Here is a 21,322-nt window from a genome sequence, read left to right on the forward strand (position 1 = left end):
ACAGAGAAAATGTGGAATGGGTGTGGGAACGGTAGCCATGGGGGCTGCTGGGTGTGGGGAACGGGAGGAAGAGATGAGATGTGGAGGCGTTTTCGGGACGTGGAGTTGTCCTGGATAGTGCTTCACGAACAATTACGGGACGCTGTAGATCCCCCCAGGGCCCACTGGATGGAACGTGAGAGAGTCTGGGCTATGATGTGGACCATTGACTATGGGGTGCAGTGATGCTCAGAGATGAACTTACCAGGTGCAATGGATGTGTCATGATGATGGAAGAGAGTGTTGCTGTGGGGGGAGTGGGGGGCAGGGGCGGTGGGGTTGAATGGGACCTCATTTTTTTTTAATGTAATTTTTTAAAAAAAGTAAAAAAAAAATAAATAGTTGGGGAAAAAAAAAAGAATTCTTTACAGTGCAGAAACTATTTTCCATTGAAATAAAAGTAATATTTAAAGTTAAAAAAAAAAAAAGATACTCCAACTACATAAAATACTGCACAAATAAACACAAGATTCCCACAGGACCCACTCCCCACACCTCCCACCTTTCCCCACACCAGCAACTTCCTTCATTAGCATGGTACGTTCATCGCAATTGTTGAACACGTTTTGGAGCATTTTCACCCAGCGTGGACTACAGTTCACACTGTAGTTCACCCTCTCTCCCGCTCCGTTCTGCAGGTTATGGCAGGATATGTAATGTCCTAAATCTGTGTTTGCTGTGGCACTCAGGACAATCCCAAGTCCTCAAAATGCCCCCATATTGCAGCTCTTTTTCCCTCCCCTGCCTTCCGCACCTCCAGTGACCACTGTCTCCACATCGGGGATGTCATTTCTTCCGTTGCTAGAATTGCAGTAAGTCCACGCCGAATGCCAGTAGGTCCCCTCTAGCAGGCTCTGCTCTGGGTTGGGAAGACTCTTGAGTAGGTGGGCTGAACTGAGGGCCCCTCTCAGTCACCTGTACACTCCAGCCCCTGAGGGGTGAGCAGGAGGAGGTGCAGGAAAGTGGGGGCTACCCGAGAAGGCCGTGCCCCCCTTCCGAAAGTCCTGCCGGAGAGCCCTCTGAGCCGAGGGCGAGGGGTCTGCGCGTGAGCTGCCCCACGCAGCGTGCTCCTCGGGCCCTGGGAGCGCAGGCGTCTGCTAGGGCCGGCCTTGAGCTGCGCAGCCACGAGCGTCTCCCCGAGGGAGACGCTGGGAGAGCCCGGGCTCCCAAGCCCTCAGGTTGGGGTGGCGTCAGCACCAACCTCACGGGTGACCCCAATTCTCCGAGACAAGCGTTCAGCTCGAGGGCTGGCGAGCACCTGGACGGGGAGCCGCGGCTGCCGCTTGGTCCTCGTTGCTGCGTTTATTCGAGTCCTTGGCCCGTCCTCCCGCCAGCCGGTCTGCTCTGGACCCCTGAGGTGGACCTGGAGAGGGACACTTAGGAGCAGGCATGGGATTAACTCTTTCATTGGACAGTTGTGGTAAAACAGGACAAGGTGTGCAGAGAGGTGTGAGCTGTGAATGTTATGGCTCTAGAGGGACCTGTCGTAGCTCCTGGGGTGTATTTTTATACCCGGAACAAGTGCCCACCGAGTTGACCTCTTAGGAACCCTCGTCCGTTTTCTGTGGCCGCTCTCAGTCTCTCCTGATGGGGAGAGCCGTAGTTGTCAAAGATGGGGCCCGAGGGATGGGAGAGTTTGGGAGCCACCCTGGGCAGGGCAGGGCGTGGCGGAACTGACTGAGTCTAGATTTGAGAGGGGGAGATCCCGCAAGGGGCCTGGGTCTCTCCCCCTTGCAATTCCAGATGCTCGACGTGGGCAGCTCAACACGCCTTATCCAGGGCCCCCTGCAGCTCGAGTTACACTCAACTTGCTGATTTTCAAGCTGGCTGATTCTGGCACTTTCAAAAAAAAAATCTAGTTTCAATCTGTGCAAAAATGGAATTTCGTCTCTCTGTTGAATTGCCCTTTTGTTGGTCTTCTTGGAAACTTTATAGTGGATTAGAATTTAAGTTTTGGGATCAGCTTACTCACTTCCCTGCAACATCTTTTTTTATCCAGCTGCATTTTTGCTCTTTCTGTGCTCATGTTTAAAACCCTTGGAGTGTGAAGATATCAAGGGAGGTGGAAGAGGGAGGGATCAAGTAACACGTGTTGGGTGCAGGCTCTGTGCCCAGGAGCTCGCCTTCAGCCCCCAGGGCCGCCCTGGGAAGTGTCCATCATCCCCGGGTGACAGGGAAGGAAACTGAGGCCGGGATGGGGAAGGGGTCTGGCTCATCACTACTCAGCTCATCAGCCTGGCAATAGAAGAGAGATTTTTTTTTTTCTCTTTTAATTCTCTTTTTAGATGTTACATTAAAATATATATGAAGTTCCCATATACCGCCCCCCCCCCGCCACTCCTCCCACATCAACAATGTCCTTCATCATCGTGGCACATTCATTGCATTTGGTGAATACATCTTGGAGCACTGCTGCACCGCATGGATAGTGGTTTACATTGTAGTCTACACTCTCCCCCAGTCCACCCAGTGGGCCATGGCAGGACACACAGTGTCCAGCATCTGTCCCTGCAGCACCACCCAGGACAACTCCAAGTCCTGAAAATGCCCCCACATCACATCTCTTCTTCCCTCTTCCTACTCTCAGCAGCTACTTTGGCTACTTTCTCCACATCAATGCTACAATTTCTTCTATTACTAGTCATAGTAGTTCCATAGTAGAATACCAGCAAGTCCACTCTAATCCATACTCTATTCCGCCATCCTGTGGACCCTGGGGTGGTGATGTCCACTCCACCTCTATATCAAGAGGGGGCTTAGATTCCACATGGATGCTGGATGCAATCCTCCTGCTTGCAGCTGTAGGCACTCTTGGCCCCCTGGTGTGGTGGTTGACCTTCTTCACCTCCCTGCTAGCTGGCCAGGGTGAGTCCAATAAACCAGAGGGCAGGAGCTGCAAGTCTGCCGAGGCCCAGGGCCCGGCTGGATTCAAAGTCCCAGTGACCGTCCCCGATTCCAAGCCCTGCTCACAGGCCTCCACCCTCTGGAAGGCTTAGCTCGCTTCTGTGTGACCCCCAAAGGAGCTGGCGGCCCCTGGGGGACAGGGGAGGTGTGGGGAAAGCGATAGAGAGCTGCAGGGCCGACTGTGGCGCTTGGCTTTCCACTCTGGCTTTCTTACTACATCCCAGCAAGTAAAAGGTGCTCTCCTCGGTCCACGCAACGTCCTCTTCAGTTCACAGGAGACGCTGCAGCGTGGAGGCAACTGAGGCAAAGGCTGGGGGGCGAGGCAGCTCCAGCACGCCTGGGCATCTAACGCGCTGCTTAATTTCACACGTAGCAAGGCTGAGGACAGAGAGCAGAGCTGCTGAGGCGCCGCGGTAAAGGCAGGCAAGTTCTCCTGGAAGGACACAAGGTCACCCGAGGAGCCAGAATGTCCCCGCTTGTGCTTTGTTTGTGGCTTTTTAGCCAAGCTGCTGCAGGGCTGGCAAAAGCGCTGATGATGCCATGGGCTGCGTGGCGAGAATTGAGGTCGTTTACTTAAAACTTGGGGAGTTTGCTCAGAGCAGCTTCGCCGAGGAAAAGGCCCACGTTTTTTTCTGAACAGCCGTGTGAAAGCGTTAACCTGTTTTCTTTCTCTCTTTTTTCTGTGTCCGGCCAGTTTCGATACAAGAAGCGTGTGTATAAACAACCCAACCTGGACGAGAAGCAGCTGGCCAAGCTACACGCAAAGGTGTGTGGGCGTGACCTTGGGGCTTCCCCGGGCCACTGTCTTTTCTCTGAGGTTCTTTCACCAGCCCTCCGGCCTGTGTCAGGTCAGAGGGCCCTCCTCGAAGCAGCCTGCCCTACCTGCTGGGGCCTGGCGCGGGGCGGGGCTGGGATACCCGCGGTGGGGGGGCCACGCCTGGCAGGAGACCCACCCTCTGTGCAGGTAGAGGGGGGCACATCCCACTGTTACCCCAGGAAGGCGCCTTGGAGGCTGTGGCTCTGAGCTGGGCTTTGAAGAAGGCTGTGGACACCTGCTGTGGGCAAGGGGGGAGGGAGGCGGCCAGTTCCCGGGGGGCCCGGGCACAGCAGGCGGTCTGCGGGCATGGCCCCCGTGGACCTGGCTGGAGCACGGGATGCACTCCTCTGAGCCGAGCAGGGTGTCGGCCAGAATTGCCCCTTACACCTCAGCACCGGCGCCTCCTGTGGAAAAGAGGCACCTCTGATGACCACGTGGGGATGAAACACTGTCCCTCCCTGGAGTGGACCTGTGTTTGTAATTGTCTCCTTCTGGGCGTTCTCGGGAAGGGGTGGCCACCCTGGCTGAGCCATTGCTACGTTGTAACATGACAGTTTGAGATTATTTTATGAATCCCCAAAAAGAGAAAGGTCATGGCTGTATACTAATCTTTTCCTCTGGGTGTGGTACCCTTTGGTCGTACTGGACTCCGCTGAGGGGTCCTTGATTGGATTCCCTGTAAGATCACCGTGAGGGCTCCCTTTGACTCGACGACGTCACTAGGATGTGACTCAGGTTGCGTCCTCACTCCCTTGGTGGGTCTGATATAAAGGGGGCCCTCACTCGAGATAGACCCACGGGAAGAGAGAGCTCTGTCGCTTTTGATCCCGGGCCCTGGGGAAGACGAGCCATTGGCCTGCTGGTTTGCTGCTGACCTTGGGAAGAGACTAGAAGAGCTGAGATTGATAGAGAAGGCCTGGAGAGAAGCGAGCCCCGTGCCGGGAGAGAGAGGAAGCACTGAGAGACTGTGCCAGCTGCTGCTGAGCCTGCGAAGACGCTGGGCCCACGGGGCCTCGGGGGAAGAGGCTGAAACCGGCCGCCCTCGCCCACCATCTTGCTTGGCACATGGCAGCTGGCTTTGTGAGAAAGTACCTCTGACGGCGCCTTGAGTTGGCCTTTCCCTGGCCTTGTAAGCTTTTACCCCAGTCAGCACCCTTACAAAAGCCGACAGCCTCCTGGTCCTTGGCATCGGCTCTTGCTCTCTATCTCTGGGATGCTGCATGTGTGAAGGAGGATGCGGTGACCCCAAGGGCTGCATCCTGCCATCTCCCCCTCCCCATCCGCCCCACCCGGGGTTATCAAGGGGAACTTGACAGCATCCCCCAGGGAAGCTGCCGACGGGCCCCCGAGAGGCCGTGCCCAGGTGAGCTCACCTGCACGCAGCAGGCTTCCCCTGCTCCGTATTTCCCTGTTGACTTGAGCTTGGACACGTGGGTTTTGCTTATAGGGTATAATCTATTAATATCATGATCTATTTTTATTCAGATGGCCCCAGATGTGGCCAGTGGTGGCCCTTCCTGACTTATTTCCTGCACAATTTCTTCCAGGCTTATCTCATACTTTACCCACCCCAGCCTGGAATCAGCCCAGGCAACGGAATTTTAAGACCCCAAGATCTGGGCCTCTCTCTTTGTTTTTTTTTTATTTCCTCCAATGTGTAGATAAAATCGAGTTTGCGAACTAAAAAAAAGCATTGATTAGTAAAGAGCAGTGGCCATTTTTAAGTGAAACCAAGTTGTCTCTCCATTCCTGGGGTATTTGTTAATTTCTGGTTCCCATGAGGAACGGGCAGGGCCGGTCCAGCCTCGTGGGATGCCGCAGGGCCGGTGGTGTGTGTTAGGAACCACAGTTTCTCTCCTCCAGTGTGTTCAGGAGAGAAGGGGAGCGGGGGCAGAGAAGTGGACCGACTAAGAGCACACAGGCTCAGCAGGCGGAGGCAGAGCAGGTACCCGTGTCCGAGGGCCCGGGCCGTCAGCTCGATGGGCAGCAGATCTTTTAATTTTTCTTTCAGATGAGGCTGGGCAAAGCTGGGAGGGGGCCTCCCAGCCAAGGCTGAGCTCCTGGTCATCTTGGCCTCATCAGAAATGAGTTCCTCCCTGGGCCTTGACCCACTAGCTGACCAGGCATCCCTGAGCCTGCCCGCGAGGTCCCGGGGTTAGCCATAAAGTGGACTCAGCTGCATGTGCAGCTGCCTATTTGTCTTCCATCGCAGCTGCCTCTTTGAAAGACCCACGCCTTGGCTTTGCTCTGCACAGGTGGACCCCGGAGGCCTCGGATGGGCCCCGGACGCCACCCTTCCTCAAAGCGCTCTGGGTGGCTTTCGGGAACGAAGGGACATCCTGGCAGCTCTTGGCAGGGACGGCGAGCGGGGGCAGTTTTCTAAGCACGGCCAGGGCAGGCCGGCTACCCCTGCCATGTGCTGGACTCTGCGTGGTCCTGGGGTGCCACTGCTCAGCACCCCAGGGTGGCCACGGAGCCCTGCATCGAGGGGTGGCTCCCCTGCGTGGAGAGGCTGGGATGCACCCCACGGGTCCCTTCCCATAGCCTGTGGGGACACTCCTTTGAAGACGTTTCTCTGTTACTGTTTTCCTCTTTAGACCAACCTGAAAAAATGCATGGATCACATTCAGCACCGCGCGGTGGAGAAAGTGGTCAAGATGCTCGACCGTGGCCTGGATCCCAACTTCCACGACCTGGAGACGGGAGGTGTGTATTTGTAGAAGTTCAGCTGGACAAGGTGGTCGCCACGCGCGTTAGCCGTGAGCCCCGTAACCTGTACGTTGATTTGGCTTTTCAAACTGCTTCCTCCCTCGGGTGAGCTCTGCATCCGAAAGGCCAGAGTGGTACTGGCTCAGCGCGGCCTCCCGCCGCGTAGTAGGTGCTGAATACGTATTTGTAGAGTGAACGAATGAATGAATGACTGGCTTCTGCATATGGAGATGTTGGGCCCAGCTGGTTTGCGCCTGGGCACGTGGCCTCCTAAAGCCTCATTCTCAGGCTGCACGTTTTTATAAACGTCGCGATGGGCGCCTGGCCTCTGCCCGGGCAGGGACACCCAGGTGGACGCACAACTCCAGGCGAGCACCTTGCTCCCGTGCTGGAAGCCAGGCCCCTGGGCACGGGGCCTCCTGCCATTCCTTGGAGAAAAATGGCCCTGGAGCTCCAGGCATTTGGGGTTTCCCGACGGCGCAAAGGTGGGGCTGCACGAGCCGGTGCTGGGGGCTGTTGGGGCGTGGGACGGTTGGCAGTGTCTGTGGACGTTGCTCAGTGTCCCCTGGGAGGGGACTGAGGGGAGGGACAGCAGCTGACGTTGGCAGGCAGAAGGCCAAGACCTGGGGGGAGCTGTGTGCAGCTCTGGGAGAGTCCAGGTGCCAGCTCAGTGGGTTCGGCCAGGAAGGTGGGCGCTCTGGGCTTGGGGAGCTCTAGGCTTGGGGACGCTCTAGGCTTGGGGACGCTCTAGGCTTGGGGACGCTCTAGGCTTGGGGAGCTCTAGGCTTGGGGAGCTCTAGGCTTGGGGAGCTCTAGGCTTGGGGACGCTCTAGGCTTGGGGAGCTCTAGGCTTGGGGACGCTCTAGGCTTGGGGAGCTCTAGGCTTGGGGAGCTCTAGGCTTGGGGACGCTCTAGGCTTGGGGAGCTCTAGGCTTGGGGAGCTCTAGGCTTGGGGAGCTCTGGGCTCAGGGACGCTCTAGGCTTGGGGACGCTCTAGGCTTGGGGGTGCCCTAGACTTGAGGACATTCTAGACTTGGGGACGCTCTGGGTTTGGGGGCACTAGGCTTGGGCGTGCTCCATGCTTGGGGGCACTCTAGACTTGGGGACATTCTAGGCTTGGGAATGCTCCAGGCTTGGGGAGTTCTAGGCTTGGGGAGCTCTAGGCTTGGGGACACTCTGGGCTTGGGGACACTCTGGGTTTGGGGACACTAGGCTTGGGGGTACTCTAGACTTGGGGACATTCTAGGCTTGGGGACGCTCCAGGCTTGGGGGTGCTCCAGGCTTGGGGATGTCCAGGCTTGAGAGCATTCCCTTTGGTCAGATGCATGGCCAACCCCATTCCCTCTCCTCTCGGGTGCCAGCGTGGGTCAGCGCATGCCACCGCGTCCCTGTCAGTGTGCCAGTGAGGCACCTGCATGTCAGAGGGGCCGAAGCATTGACCGCAGGCCATGACCGGTGCTGCCAGGTCATGAGGGGCCTGCCCGCTCCTCCCCTGACCAGCAGACTTGCCTCTTCAGCCACTCCATCCACATCCACGCCTGCTGACCAGCACCACAAACTTAGCCTGTCGAAAGTGGGGTTCTTGACTCTCTCCCTCCAAGCTTGTGTCTGCCCCCATCGGTGTGGATTGGATCGTGGTCCCCCAAGTTCATGCCTGCGTCCTTCCCGGGCCCTGGGGGTGTGGACTCATTTATAAGTGGGATTGTTAAGATGAGGTCAAAGTGAAGCAGGTGGGCCTTTCTCCAACACACCTGGGGCCTTGGGAGTAGAGGAAGTGTACACACAGAGGTTGGAGAGGGCAGGACACAGGAGGAGACAAATGGCCACGTGACAGGTGGATCTGAGCCACGTAACAGAGGTGAACACTGAGTCACATGACGAGCGGATGCTGAGCCATAGACAGGTGAACACTGAGCCCTGTGATGGGTAGATGCCAAGTCACATGACAGGCAACGACTGAGCCACGTGATGGTGGGCGCTGAGCCATGTGGTGGGCAGATGCTGAGCCACGTGACAGAGGAAATGCTGAGCCATGTGACAGGCAGATGCTGAGCCACATGGTGGGCAAATGCTAAGCCATGTGACAGAGGATGTGCTGAGACGTGACAGATGGACAATGAGCCATGTGACGGGCAGACACTAAGCCAGGTAATGGGTGGACTCTGAGCCACATGATGGCAGACACTGAGCCATGTAATGGGTGGACACTGAGCTATGTGACAGAGGAAATGCTGAACCACATGACAGGGGAAATGCTGAGCCATGTGACAGGCGGATGCTGAGCCATGTAATGGGTGGATGCTAAGCCATGTGACAGGAAATGCTGAGCCATGTGACAGGAGGATGCTGAGCCATGTGACAGGTGGTGGGTGGACACTGAACCTCCCCTGGCTCACGGCTGACTCTGCGGAGGGTGTGGCCTGCAACACCTTGATTTTGGCCTCCAGCCTCCGAAGCTGTGAGCCGATAAGTTCCTGCGGTTCAGGTCGGCCAGACCGGCTGTCCGGCCGAGGAGCTTGGAGGGACCCTCGGGTCTCTGCCACTGCATGCCCTGCTGCCCTCAGCCAGTGCCCCTGGCTTTCCTTTTCAAAATAGCCGGAATCCAAGCTCACCAGCAGCACTTCCACCCGGTCGGCGCCACTGTCCTCTCCCCAGACTGCGTGCTGACCCCGTGGCGGGTCTGGCTGCTGCCCCCACTCTAGGTCACGGCCCCCCAACCCCCCGCCCCGTGCTCTCCTTCACACACAAGCCCAAGAATTCCTTCAAAGGTGTGACTCAGAGCTTGCGCCACCTGCTTCAGCAGAGACTGACTTGCCGTCAAACTCAGGTTAAAAGCCACAGCTGTGAGTCCCAGGGGTCCAAGCTTCCCCGCCCCCCCGAGCTCGGCGCTAACCGCTGACCCTCGCCCCTCACTCCGGCCACTCTGGCGTCCAGGCTGTTCCTTCTAGGCCCCCAGAGTGCATGTCCCCCCAGTCCTTTGCTCTCTCCCCCATCTTCCGGAACATCCTTCTCCCTGGAAACTGGCGTGGGAGCACACCTGGGTCTCACTCAAACCGCATCTCCAGCCCCTGTCTCCGGCAGCCCCGTCATCTCTGCCCCTCACCTGTCAGCTTTCACAGGCTCATCCTGCCAGGACATCTTGTTCACTCTTGTGTCCAGAGCTTAGCGCCGCCCCGGCAAGAGGGCTTCAGGTAGGGGTGTGGGGGAAGGAGTGAGGGCTGCAGGACTGGCCGCGGGGCCATTGGTGGGGTGGCCGGAGGGAAACGTCCTCGAGCTCACAGGACTAGCGAAACAGAATGGCAGGAGGTGGGGTTTCATCCCATTGTCCCCACAACCGTGGGGAGGCACACGGGGCAGGCTGTACGCTGGCTGCGGTGAAGGTCCTGGCTGAGTTCCCCGGGAGACCTGGAGATCTGAAGTAGAGACGGGTCCTCTCCCTGGTGCTGAAATCACTTCCCTTCAGCTCATGGACGGGACGTCGCTCACTGCCGCGGGCAGCTCCTCAGTTGGCTGTAGATGTCGCCAGCCGTGCAATCAACTCCCTGCTGAGTAAAGTCCACGAAACGCCTGCGCATTACAGTCAGCCCAGGGCTTGCTTGACTTGACAGCTGGGCACCGGTACACGGCTGCTTTTACACACGAGCCTGGCAGTCCACCCCGTGTCAAAGTGGCAGCCTTAAACCGTACTCAGACCCTAAATGAAAACAATAACAGAAATATATATGTATGCCTATTTTCTAACAATACTCAACTGTCCTGCATACGACCAGAAATACACCAAACCCCTCAAGAATAGGGGACGAGTCCTTGGGTAATTTTCACGCTTAAACTTGACATCCTTAGATACTATGACATAAAACCAATACAACTTCTGCCGTATGATGAGCGGGAAGGTTAGGGAAGAGAAGAAAGGTATTTGTTTTATGTCCTGCTCCTAACAAAGCAGGGAGGAGGGACTCACGACTATTCAGTCCTCGTTTCGGGAACTGGTCTTGTGCTCGTAGTTTGGATTTTCACCCCCTCCTTCCACTGCCCGTTCCGTGTTCCCTTGACCCTCAACGAGCACCTCAGCTGGCCGTGGGTCTTCGCCAGGTGGGGTGACCCAAACCTTCATTCTTGAAGATTCCGCCTTTGTTGGTCCTTCCTGGGTTGGGCTGTTGGCGTTTTCCGTCGGCTTTGGTCACAGGGCTTGGGGGTACTAAGGGGTGCATCACACTGGATACGGCGGCACTCGGTCCTCATTTGTGGGGTGCTCTTCTGTCCCTTGAAGTTTGGGGGTGTGAGTGACCCCTCCTTGTGCTCATGCTGCCAGGCACTCCCCCCTCCTATGTGGTTACCATGTGGCACACCTCTCTTTGTCGTCTCTCTTAAATTTAATTGGCAGCAGCTTCCAAGCAGAGATGCTGGGCTGATTTCTGATTGCAGCCTGAAATCCCCTGCGATGCCAGGAGAGGGGAAGGCAGAGGGCATGCTGGGAGGGGGAGGTGTGGCAGGAACATGCTTGGGGAGGAGAGGGGAGAGTACAGGTTCAGAGGGGGAGACTGAGTGCACGTGCTCAGAGGGAGGGAATTGGAGAGCATGCGTGGAGGGGAGTAGATGGAGCGAACACGCTTGGAGGAGGGGGATGGAGAGAACACGCTTGGGGGAGGGAGGAGGGGAAAACACGCGTGGAGGAGGGGGTGGAGAGAACACGCTTGGGGGAGGGGGTGGAGAGAACACGCTTGGAGGAGGGGGATGGAGAGAACACGCTTGGGGGAGGGAGGAGGGGAAAACACGCGTGGAGGAGGGGGTGGAGAGAACACGCTTGGGGGAGGGGGGTGGAGAGAACACGCTTGGAGGAGGGGGTAGAGAGAACACGCTTGGGGGAGGGGGTGGAGAGAACATGCTTGGAGGAGGGGGTGGAGAGAATACACTTAGGGGGAAGGAGGAGAAAACACTTGAAGGAGGGGAGTGACGAGAACACGCTTGGAGGGGGAGATGGCGAGAACACGCTTGCAGACCTAACGGAAACGGCCAGGGCCCAGACCCAGCATGACCCCTGGGCAGGAGGGAGCCGCGGGCAGCTTCTTAGTACCCGAGCCCCCTGGAGACGCCTGGCTGCCCCTGAGGGGTGCAGCAGAGGCACCAGGGGCCGTGCGCCAAGTGGGGGGCCGCTCTCACCGTCCCAGACCCCGCGGGGTGCAGGCCTGGCTGACGGGGCCAAGCCCGGGCGGGGGCGCGGGGTAGCCGCTCAGAGAGAGGCCGAGACCAAGCTCGGCAGGACGCGCGCCGTCAAGTGCGCGCCTGGGGGGTGCCCCGGGCCTCGGGAAGGGCCTGGCCTCCCGTCGCTCCCGACCCAAAGCGGGGTGGCCCCTCCTGTCCCGGCCGCCCCAGGTGACCCAGCGCCCCCACCCTGCGCACTCAGGATCACAAGCCCACCGTCCCTGAGCGCAGACGCGAGCCCGCGCCCGGCAGGCTTTGGGCCAGGCCTGGACTCCCGCGGCCGGGGGCCTTGACCCGATGCTCGAGGCTTTGGACTTGGTTTGGCTACTTGCACCATTATGCTGGCCTCTTCCAGGACTTTCTGGATGATTCCATGGGGGGCTGGGCCGGCTCAGGCAGGAGATAGAGGTGGGGGTCCCCTCCGGGCTGCCCTCTTGGTCCCCAACGACCCCCTCTAATTGACTACCCCCGGTGTGAGCTGGGCCTCCCCCTGGCATCGGTGTCGTCTTGATGTCAAATGTTTTGAAATGGCTGTTCTTCCAGAAAACACCCTCCGTTAACTCCTAAAGACCTGCGAACAGAGACTGAATGATTCTGAAATAGAGCTGCAAGCAATGTCCCTCGTGCCTGCCTGGACTTAGGAAGCGACTTCGTAATTATGTACTGAGTTGGCACCAGGTTTCTGAAAGCGTGCCTGCGACCAGCACGTCCCTACGACGGGTTCCCAGTTAGTGAGTGGAAGTGAGCCAGAAGCAGGGATCGGTGCGGAATGGGTCAGGCTCGTCTGCCGTAGTATCGCAACTCTTCCCACGAGGACGGCCTCTGGGCTAATTTACCCATGGAAAGAGCGGAAATGGGAAACCTCATCAGAGCCATCTCGGTTGGCTCCTGACCACGAACAGCTAAGGAAGGCAGGGGGACAGCAAGGCACAGACCCCGGGATGGGACCTCACCTGCCTGTGGTTCGAGAATGTTTCCACAACTGTGGGTGTAGATGGGAGCTTCTGTTCAGGGTTCTTCCTTATCTCACCCAACAATTAACAGTGACCAAACATAATGTTTCGCTTAACACACACACAGAAATTACTGCGATCAAAAAGAAGTCAGGGTGTAATTAGGCAGAATGTTATGAAACCAGGGACCGGGGACATATCTGCCATTCTGCACAGACAACACACCTGGGCCTCGCCCCCCCCCCCCCCCCGCGGCTTGGATGCCAGCGTGGCCGGAGATTCACTCACAATCCCAAATCAGGAGCAGAGCAGGCTGAGCGCTTCTCTGTGTATTTTTCTGTTCTGATTGAGGAGTAAGAAAAATGGGGTCTAGAAAGATGAGTGAAATGGAAAAATCCAACAACGGTGGGGACGTTCTTGGAACCCCATTGTGGGTAATTCCCACGGGAAGGGCCCAGAGTACCACCCCCTCCTCAAACTCTCTTGGAGCCAACAGCGCACGAGAATATTGAACCCCAGCTCAGCTGAGGGGCCAGAGGCAGGCGCTGCAAAGATGCACAGCTGTGCGTTTGCTTCCGACCACGTTGGAGGGTCACAGACCCGTGGGCCCTCCGCCTGAGACGTGCTAACCCCAAAACCAGAAGAGACGAGGCGCAGTGTTCAAGAAACGGGACATTGGGCAGTGAGGCTCAGTGACCCCAAGTTGCGGAGCCTCAGGTGGTGAGCCCTGCGACTGCCCAGCTCGCCTCCCTGGGTGTCCAGCCTGTGGCCCGGGGAGGGACAGGCCTCGGGGAGTCCACGGCACAGGTTTCACCCCTGGCTTCTCCGCAGCTAGCTGTGGGAAGGGCAGATGAATGAACCTTCTAGACTTCCATTTCCTCAGCTCCTAAAGCTACAGGGTTAAGAAAATGTGAACAGATGTGCCGAGTGGTTCAAACGGGGCACACATCAGCCATTGGAGGGTCTCCAGAATGTTCCTATCCTCGTCGTGTCGCCCACAGTGCCTGACACGAGGGGAGCTCAGTACATGTGTGTCCTCCTGGGTTTGGAAGCTTGGAGCCTGGCACCTCCCAGAGCGGGGGAGCAAGGGGCTGGCTTCGGCGGGCGTCCTCCAAGCGGCAGCTAGGCCGACCAGCTTATCCCTGCACTTCATGTCCCGGGAAGCCCCTGGGTCCCAGGCACGCTGGCTTGATGGGTCACCGAGGGTGGAAGGGCCACCTGAGAGCAGTACCTGCAGTTAGGTGGCAGGCGTTTACCAGCCTCATCTCCTGGGCCCCTGTGCACCCCTGCACTAGTTCTCCGAGTGCCGTTCTCCTCAGAGGAGCCTGCAGCTCGGAGAGTCGAGGCTGGGTGCCGTGTCCCAGCACGGGAGGGTCAGAGCCGGGACCCCCTTACTGTCAGCCCCCAGGAGAGTCGAGGCTGGGTGCCATGTCCCGGAACGAGAGGGTCAGAGCTGGGACCCCCCAGGTCCCTGCTCTTCCCTGCTGGGCAGCTGTTTGTCTTGGAGGGGCAGCTGGGGCCTCAGTGGCCTCTCTCCTCCCAGGCCGTGCGTGCCTGTGCGTGGCCCTGGCCGTGGTCCGTGGCGTCGAGGGCCTGGAGCTCACAGTCGTGGGGTGCAGTTTGCATTCTGGAAGCCCCGGGCACTTCTGGAGGGTGGAGAGCCTGGTCACGGCCGCCGCCTCCACGATGGCTCCTTCCCGCGGCTTAGAGCCCTGCCCGGAGTGTGGGGACTCTCAGAGCTACCAGGCCAGCAGCAGGGCCTGCCTGCGGACCAGGAAGCACTGCCAGGCCCGAGGGGTCCACGGGCTGTGGGGGTTCAGAGCGGGAAGCAGCTCTTCCCTCCTGAGAGACCAGTCAGTCCCAGTAGGGTAGCCTGCCCGTGGAAAGAGCCGGGGCATTGATGCCTGTTCTCACCGTCCATTTCATTTATTTACTAATTTTTTCAATTGATTCTTTTTTTTAATTTATTTCTCTTTCCTTTCCCCCCAGCCCAAGTTGTCTGCTCTCTGTGTCCATTTGCTGCATGTTCTTCTTTTTGTCCGTTTCTGTTGTTGTCAGCGGCACGGGATCTGTGTCTCTTTTTTGTTGCATCCTCTTGTTGCGGCAGCTCTCCGTGTGTGCGGCGCCATTCCTGGGCAGGCTGCACTTTCTTTCTTTCACGCTGGGTGGCTCTCCTTATGGGGTGCACTCCCTGCGTGTGGGGCTCCCCTACGCGGGGACACCCCTGTGTGGCACGGCACTCCTTGTGCGCATCAGCACTGCACATGGGCCAGCTGCACACGGGCCAAGGAGGCCCGGGGTTTGAACCTTGGACCTCCCATGTGGTAGGCGTACGCCCTAACCACTGGGCCACGTCCTCTTCCCATCAACGTCCATTTTATTATGTCACGGGGAACAGTGTGGAAGCTTAGAGACGCCTCCCAGAGGCCTTCAGCAGTGTGCCCTGCTTGGGGCCTCTGGAACGAGGTGATGGGTGGGTCATGCCCTGAAGGGGAGGGAAAACCAAGACGTGCCAGGAGTGCCGTCAGAGGCTTCGGTGTGGCACGGTCTTTGCAAACTTGAAAGACGTCTCAGCACAACAAAGGAAGGCTTGTTAGCAAAGCCAGGCATGAGGAGAATAAACGTCTTTCCACCTGTTGATGGGAAATGGAAATTAGGACCCACTGCTGGAGCAGGGTCTTGCAGAGGCCGCTGCTGCCCCTGGATTTCGCTGGGAAGACCCCCCACGCCCCCTCTTCCGGGACGCGGATGGGTTCATCAGCCTGCGGGGTCCAAACTGCTCGTGGCCGCCCCCGAGCCTCCTTCCACTGGCCCGGGGCTGCCCGCGGCAGGCTCCCGGAGGCTCTGCCAGCCTCCCCCATGGGCCAGTTAGAAGGATTCCCAGATGTTCCGGAGCCCTGGATGCTCAGCTCCTCACTCAGAGAGAACGGACGGGGCGTGGATGCGTGCGGCAGCCGAGTATCTGCCCCTGGGAGTGTGGGCGATCGCAGGGCACCGGCTCTCGGACCTCCTGGACCTGAGACTGCAGAGGAGTAGAGGCTCCCAAGTCACCTCATGCTCGTGACCGCGGCTGCGGGACTGCGAATGAATCCCTCCTTCCCCCGCTGACGGTGTCTAGGTGCGTTTGGCCTGTCACCGCGATTCTTTACGAAAGGGGACCAGTTTTGAAGGGAGAACGCAGATCGAATATCCGGTTGCTTGAGAGTTTTCATTATTTTTGCCTCCACCGTGTTCCCAAAAGGCTTATAGGTGCCACGTAAAGGTGCATGTGACGGAGCAAGAAAAGAAAGAAAACAAAACCAGGAGTAAGAACGAGGGTGGGGGTGGCTGGAGGCCAGCACCGGGACCCCAGTGCGCGTCCAGCCGCCAGTTTGTCTGCCAGAACTGGGGTCCACCTGAGAAGGCCTTGCCGTGACCCCTAACCTTGAAGTGAGGTCACGGACGAGGGGCCTGTGGTCCCGACGCGCACCCCAATTTCTGCTCCTGACGTGAAGCTGAGAGCGGATTTCCCAGAGGCCCACTGGAGGGGCAGCCGCGCGTTTCCCTCCCACCCGCTACCCAAGACGCGAGCCTGTGAAAGTTTTCATTGAGTTTTTGTTTCTCAATAATTAACTTTTTATTATTTTAGAGCAGTTTTAAGATTTACAGACTTGCCGTTAAGGTGGTCCAGGGAGCTGCCCTTCTCCTCACACGGTTTCCCCATGGTAAATGTCTCAAATTTAGAATGGAACGCTTGTCACAATCGGGAACCACTGCTCCCTCATTCTTGCGAAGTAAAGTCCACCTTTTATTCAGCTTTCCTCAGGGTTTCCCTCAGGTTTCCCGATTTCTGTTCCCGTGACATTGAGTCGTCTCCTCAGGCTCCTCAGCTGTGACAGTTCCTCAGACTTTTGTTGTTTTTGATGAACTTGATACTTTTGAGGTCTGGGCAGGTATTTTGTAGAATATCCTTCCAGGGGGACTTGCCGGATGATTTTCTCAGCCTGGGGTCATGGATTTTAGGGAAATCCACAGAGGTGGGGACCCTTTCTCCTCACGTCACGTCAGGGGCACCTTCTGTCAGCGTGGCTCGGCCTCCTGGCTGCGGTCACGCCAGTCAGGTTTTTTCTCCACGGTCAAGTAGCTCTTTTTCCCCTTCCCATGTTGTACCCTTGGGCGATACCCTAGGTGCAGCAGCCCCGTAAGGAGGGGAGCTCTGCTCTGCCTCTGTAGTGGCAGAAAATCCACATGAATTACCTGAAATTTTTCTGCCCAGGAGATTTGTCTCTTTCGTGCAGGAGATGTGTTGTTTCTCCCCCGGTTACTTATTTAATCATTTGTTTATATCACAGTGCGGACTGTGTTTTTTTTTTTTAACTTCGAATTATAATCCAGCACTACTTAGTTTATTTTGTTGCTTAAATTTTTCCAGCTGTGGCCATTGGAAGCTCTTTCATTTGGCTCCTGTGTCCTTTTGACATGCATATTTTTCTCTGTTTGCTTGTTTGAGGAGTACTTTCTTATTTTCTGGCACTACAGGATACTCCAGGCTCCTCTTGTATGTTTCCTGTCCCAGTTGTAGAGACAGCCACTGGGCAAGGCAAGGGCCCTGGTTCTTTTTTATTGGAGAACGGTGTTAGAAACCAAGAAGTGGGCACTAGGTGCGCTCGTTGCCACTGGGGTGTCATTGTTTCTAGCTTCCTCAGCTCGAATGAGCAAGGAAAATACATGTTATACCAACTGGTGTATACTCTACCAATATTTCTCTGTGTAAGCATCCGTATCTATACCAAGCTAAACAGGACTTCAAACCAAAGTCTCCAACTGTAATCAGTTCTCACATGGGTCATTCTAGGCTCCTTGCCTTGCTTTTCTGGAACCAGACACTTTGTGTGTGTGTGTGTGTGTGTGTGTGTGTGTTTGTAGGAGAGACACTGGGAATGGAACCCTGGACCTCCCACATGGGGAGCAGTTGCTCGACTACTTGAGCCACATCTACTCCCCAGACAAATTGTTTTTTTTTTCCTTTTTCTTTTTTTTTTTAAATGTTACATTCAAAAAATATAAGAGGTCCCCGTATACCCCCACCCCCCTTGGAACCAGACACTTTTAAACAGTGATAAACCTGGCTCCCACCATCTCCCATCCATGTATTTAATTGTTCACGTCTAGTGTACATGCTTGATGGTTTCAGAATTGTTACCCTGTATCCCTGTGGGAAACAACCTTATCAAGTAGCGTGCAGTGCTTGTGTGCAGTTTGCCATCAGTCTTATAAACTCCACGCACTTCCATCGTTCCTTAGGCCACACCTTTCTCCCCCACCCCCTTCAGCGAGGTTCTTTCCTATGTTTTTGTTACATGCTGCCTTCCACCCAGGGATCCCCAGCCTCCTCAGTGATTTTTTAAATGTTCCAACATTAGAGTCACCCTTTGTGCTATGAAGTTCTATGGGCTTTGACAGAGGTTTAAATCTTGTATTCACCATTACATTATCACGCAATAGTTACGGTGCCCTAAAAAATTGCCTGTACTTTTCACTTATTTAACCACCCACCCCCAACTGGAGCCCCTGGAAAGTGCTGATCTACTTACCAGCTCCACAGTTTTGCCCTTTCTAGAAGGTCGTGTAATTGGAATCATACAGTTTGTAGCTTTTTCTGATTGGCTTCTTTCGCTTAGCTATATGGGTTCAGATCCATCCATATCTTTTCGTGGTTTAACAGGTCACTTATTTTTATTGCTGAGTACTATTCTATTGTATGGATGTACCTCAGTCTGTTTAATATCCACCTTTTGAGGGGCATTTTGGTTGCTTCCAGTTTTGGACAATTATGAATAAAGCTGCTATAAACATTTGCATTCAGCTTATCTTATGGACCTAAATTTTCAGATCAGTTGAGCAAAATAGCTAGGATTGCAATTGCTGGATCATATGTTAGGGCGTTTTTTAGTTTTGTAAGAAACTGCCAGACTCTATTCCAAAGCGGCTCTGTCATTTTGCATTTCCCCTGGCAGTGAACAAGAGTTTCTCTTGTTCCACACTGTTGCCAGCACTTGATATTGTCAGTGCTTTGCATTTTATCCATTCAAATAGGTGTGCAGAGGGACATCGTTGTTATTCTTAGGCTTGAGTTTTGATTTTCAAATGTCCTATAATTTCCAAATTCCTGGTCTGATAGGTCCTATCTGTCTGTTACAAACACAGTAGGATGGTGTGTGTGTGTGTGTGTGTGTGTGTGTGTTTTAACTGCCCAAGCCCATAGTCCTGAGATAATAGGGTCTTTGTCGTTCTTTCCAACATTTACCATCCTCTTTTAAATTACAGTCATCCTTGAGGGTGTGAAGTGGTAGCTCATGGTAGTGTTACTCTCATCTCCCGAATGGCTAATAATGTGTATCATCTTTTCATGTGCTTGTTGGCTATTTCTATGTCTTTAGAGAAATGTTTCTTCAGATCCTTTGTCCATCTTTAATTGGGTTGTTTGTCTTTTCTTTGAACGTTGAGTGCTTTATAAATTCTGGATACAAGTCCCTTTTCAGATATGAGTAGCAAATATCGTTTCTCATTCTCTGGGCTGCCTTCTCACTTTCCTAATGAGGTACTCGGCTGCGCACACGCCTTTACTTTTGATGAGGTCCCGCTCACCTGCCTTTTCCCTGGTTGCTGGGTTGGTGCTTCAGTTGCAGCCGTCTCTGCAGCCTCGCAGTTGCCGTCTTGCACAGGAAAAGTGAGCCTTCCTTGGGGTGCCTCTGCTATAACAGGGTGCAGGGATCGCTAAGCTGTGTAGAGACAAGAACCAAATGTCACAGGTTGTGGGGGGAGGAGGTAGGAGTCCCAAAGTCATAAAACACAGTGAGGAACTAAAAGAAAAGCACCCTAACATGCTACAGGGCAATGGTGGCCAATGGGCATTCATCCTGCCCCGACAACATTGAACTACAAGGGAGCTTGCCCCTTCTTTGGCTGAACGGCACTGCTTGCCCTTCTTTCCGGCTGATCCTGTCTTGGGCAGGTGAATCTTCCCTGTGCGCCCACAGTCCACCCCTCAGAGCGTGTCCTGCTTGATTTTGTATTGGTAAAGCAGAAGCCAGCAGACTCACCTCTGCCTTCCCCCCAGGGCTCCTTTAACCTCTGCCCTCGTGGGAACCCCAGCCCCCCGGAGCCTGCATGGGAGCAGGGACCATCTGCTCTTAAATGATTTGGCTTGGGAGCTCTTCCCAGGTGCTCCCCGCCCCTGGAGGTCCCTGTGAGTGGCACGGCTCTGTCAGGGGAAGCGTGGCCTGCACGATGCGTGATTTTAGCTGCTGCTGTTGGGAATTGGGCCCGTGTGGCTCCAGCAAGGCCAGATCTGAAAATGCTTTGTGAAATGACCCAAACCTTCTTTGGTAATGGGAATTTTTATCTGAATGTGAGGTCCCTGTTCCTTTCACGAAACCCTCTTCATCCTGCCTCGATCCTTTTTGTTACCTTGTTGTCAAAGTATTTCCTTGCAGAAAAGCGACGTGTGCCTATTTCCTTGTGTCGGGCTCTGATCACAAACCTGGGCTGTGCTGCCAGAACCCATTTGGGACTGTCTCTTCTCCAGCACGTTTGCCAGCCAAAGCCAAGGGCAGGTGGCGTGTTTGTTCCGGCTGTGACCAAAGGTCTGCGTGAGATCTGGCCCCTGGTCTTGCTCAGGATCCCCATGGGGGCAAGGCAAGGGGGTCTCATTCGCTCGTGGGCTGGCGTGGGAAGCGGGTGCCCGGACACTGGAAAAAACCTGCGTCCCCGTCGGTGCTCGCTTATAGAGTCAAAGGCCAGGGGACTTCATGAGAAATCACCTGCCGCATCAAGGGCTGTGAAAATGTAAAGAAACCTCATTGCCCCTTGTGGTCGGGGCATGGGGCATTCATCAGCTCTTCTACTTGTAGGGAGTCCCTATTTTAACCTAATAGAGAATTTTGTGATTACACATGATTATCTGATACTGAAATATTAACACTGAAACACGAATGCCGATGGAGTGGGGTGGGGGCTGGGGGTATAGGGGAACCTCTTGTATTTTTTAATGTAACATTTTTTGTGTGATGTATGTATCTTCAAAAAAAATGCAATCTATAAAAATGATGGGGTGGGGAGTGGGGTATATGAGAACCTCTTATTTTTTCTAAATGTTGTTTAACATAACGTTCTTTGTGATCTGTTAACTTTAATTTAAAAATTATAAAAAATAAAAGCAACAACAACAACAAAAATTTAAATCTGGGGTGGGCCCCCTGCGATTTCACTGTGCAGTCGAATTTGTGAATCTGTGGCCTCTAGGAAAACATGCTCCTCGTACCGCCAGTATACCTGGGAGTGTGTTGCCATGCAGATTCTCAGGCCGCAGCCTCTGTATCAACAGGTGTGGGAAAGGGCCTGGAGTTTTTTGTTACGCAGCTCTTCCTGTGGTCCTTATGCCAAAGCTTGAGGCCACTGTCTGCATAAGAAGCAGGGACTCTCAGAATCTGCATTTCCTTTTCCTGGTCCTGGGAAATTTTGAGGTCGGGTCAAGGTCACTGCATTTGTCACAGAAAACGTGGACACACACATGTTTGGGCTGCAGCTCCATTTCTGGCTGTCAAGGCCCTGGCGTTTGGGGACATGTTAGATTTCTGTTCACGTGGAGGACATACAGGACGTACAGGACCCCCTTCTCTGGTTTTGCTTGTGCCTCTTGCAAGGAAACATCCCCGTC

General features: G+C 55.3%; 1 protein-coding gene across 3 annotated transcripts in view; it reads left to right on the top strand.

Annotated features, from left to right (window-relative positions):
- Positions 1–21,322, top strand: part of SHANK2 (SH3 and multiple ankyrin repeat domains 2) — a 619,022-nt gene that overhangs the window by 131,379 nt on the left and 466,321 nt on the right. For all 3 annotated transcript variants that reach the window (XM_071217914.1, XM_058304998.2, XM_071217913.1), the window contains 2 exons: positions 3,638–3,709; positions 6,358–6,466. In XM_071217914.1, coding sequence (XP_071074015.1) covers positions 3,638–3,709; positions 6,358–6,466 — 181 coding nt within the window. The remainder of the gene's footprint in view (positions 1–3,637; positions 3,710–6,357; positions 6,467–21,322) is intronic.

This window comes from Dasypus novemcinctus, chromosome 10, assembly GCF_030445035.2.
Source record: "Dasypus novemcinctus isolate mDasNov1 chromosome 10, mDasNov1.1.hap2, whole genome shotgun sequence".
NCBI lineage: Eukaryota > Metazoa > Chordata > Mammalia > Cingulata > Dasypodidae > Dasypus > Dasypus novemcinctus.